At 42.9% G+C, this 1,904-nt stretch overlaps 1 protein-coding gene across 1 annotated transcript in view; it reads right to left on the reverse strand.

Moving 5' to 3' along the window:
* LOC104537712 (potassium voltage-gated channel subfamily H member 2-like) overlaps positions 1–1,432 on the reverse strand; it is a 13,867-nt gene extending 12,435 nt beyond the window's left edge. The window contains exon 1 of the mRNA XM_010180682.1: positions 1,391–1,432. Within this exon, the coding sequence (XP_010178984.1) occupies positions 1,391–1,432 (42 nt within the window). The remainder of the gene's footprint in view (positions 1–1,390) is intronic.
* Between the last annotated feature and the right edge of the window lie 472 nt (positions 1,433–1,904).

Consider the following 1,904-nt stretch of genomic DNA (forward strand, 5'->3'; position numbering starts at 1 on the left):
CGGTGTGTTTCACAAGTTTAATCTATTAATAAAGAGAACATTTCGAAGGTAAATAAACTGTATTGTATTTTGCCTATGAGTAAAGAACCCTGATCTAAAATGAATCTTTTCCTGTGTGTTCCTGTTATCCCATTCACTGTTAAACCAGAGCTGCTGCAAGTTAGAATATTCTTCATTCAAAGAAATTTTTGGACTCTGAGAATCTTGCTTCCGGTGTTCCACACGGATAAGGTTGGTGAACACCTTTCGCTCTTTTTAGGTTCATGTGTTCACTTTCTAAGATCACAATTTCAAGGTGGCACTTATTATAGAAGGGCTGCAATCAGATAGCCAGAAAAATATGGAATGAGAATAAAGTAACTGTTATAAATTCACAGTTTTAGAAAGATTTGTCTTTCCAAAGTGTTTGGTAGCTTTTAGTTTCTCAAAGATAACAGTAGTTCACTGAAATTAGAAGATATTTAAAAAGAAGGAAATTTTATTAATGGATGGTGTTCTGTTAAACAGAATGAGGAAGGAAGTGTATGTACCAAAGGTACTATCAGCTCACAATTCATTAAAAAAAAAGATTGAGTAAGCCTTTACCACTTAAAACTGTATTACACTGTTTGTGGTGTTATCCTTTTCTTGACAGATCTAACAACTTTCCCTTCAAGAAAACCTGCCTGATATTGGGGAACATTTCTGCCCTGTGTTGTGTTCAAAATCATGGAATCCTCACGGAATCATCATAGAGTCATAGATTGGTTTGGGTTGGAGGAGACCTTAAAGATAATCTAGTCCAACCCCCTGCCATGGACAGGGACACCTTCCACTAGAGCAAGTTGCTCGAAGCCCCATCCAAACTGGCCTTGAACACTTCCAGGGATGGGGCCTCTACCACCTCTCTAGGCAATCTGTTCCAGTGTCTCTCTACTCTCAGTGAAAAATATTTCTTCCTTATATCTAATCTAAATCTACCCTCTTTTAGTTTAAAACTGTTACCCCTTGTCCTGTCGCAACAGGCCCTGCTAAAAAGTTTGTCCCTATCTTTCCTATTAGCCCCCTTTAAGTACTGGGAGGCTGCAGTCAGGTGTCTCTGGAGCCTTCTCTTCTCCAGGCTGAACAACCCCAACACTCTCAGCCTTTCTTTGTAGGAGAGGTGTTCCATCCCTCTGATAATTTTTGTGGCCCTCCTCTGGACTCACTGCAACAGATCCATGTCTTTCCTGTGCTGGAGACCCCAAATCTGGACAGAATACTCCAGGTAGGGTCTCACCAGAATGGAGTAAAGGGGCAGAAACATCTCCATCGAGCTGCTGGCCACTCTTCTTTTGATGTAGCCCAGGATATGGTTGGCTTTCTGGGTTGCAAGCACACACTGTCAGCTCATGTTGAGCTTCTCACCAACCAGGACCTCCAAGTCCTTCTTCTCAGGGCTGCCCTCAGCCATCTACTCTCCACCCAACCTGCATCTGTGCTTGGGATAATACATGTATATTATCTCTTAAACAGTATCTATTTTCTTAGACACTGTGTTTTAAACTATTTGGAGAAGCTTGTCTATTGGATTATTAGCAGTGTTGGTTTTACTTCCTCCTTTGTTGAACTTGATGCCAAGTCGTCTTCCTGCTTTCTTGGGATTGTCCTGACCCAAGTGCAGGACCTTGCTCTTGGCCTTGTTGAACTTGATGAGGTTCAAATGGACCACCTCTCAGGCTTGTCTGGATGCCTCTGGATGGTAACCCTTCCCTCCAGTGTGTTGACTGCACCACACAGCTTGGTGGTGTTGGCAGACTTGCTGAGGGTGCACTCAATGCCACTGCCCATGTTGCTGACAAAGATGTTAAACAGCGCTGGTCCCAGTACCGATCCCTGAGGAACACCATTCATTCACTGGTCTCCACTTGAACATTGAGCCATCA

The sequence above is a fragment of the Mesitornis unicolor genome, unplaced genomic scaffold (assembly GCF_000695765.1).
Source record: "Mesitornis unicolor isolate BGI_N332 unplaced genomic scaffold, ASM69576v1 scaffold6420, whole genome shotgun sequence".
NCBI classification, from domain to species: Eukaryota; Metazoa; Chordata; class Aves; order Mesitornithiformes; family Mesitornithidae; genus Mesitornis; species Mesitornis unicolor.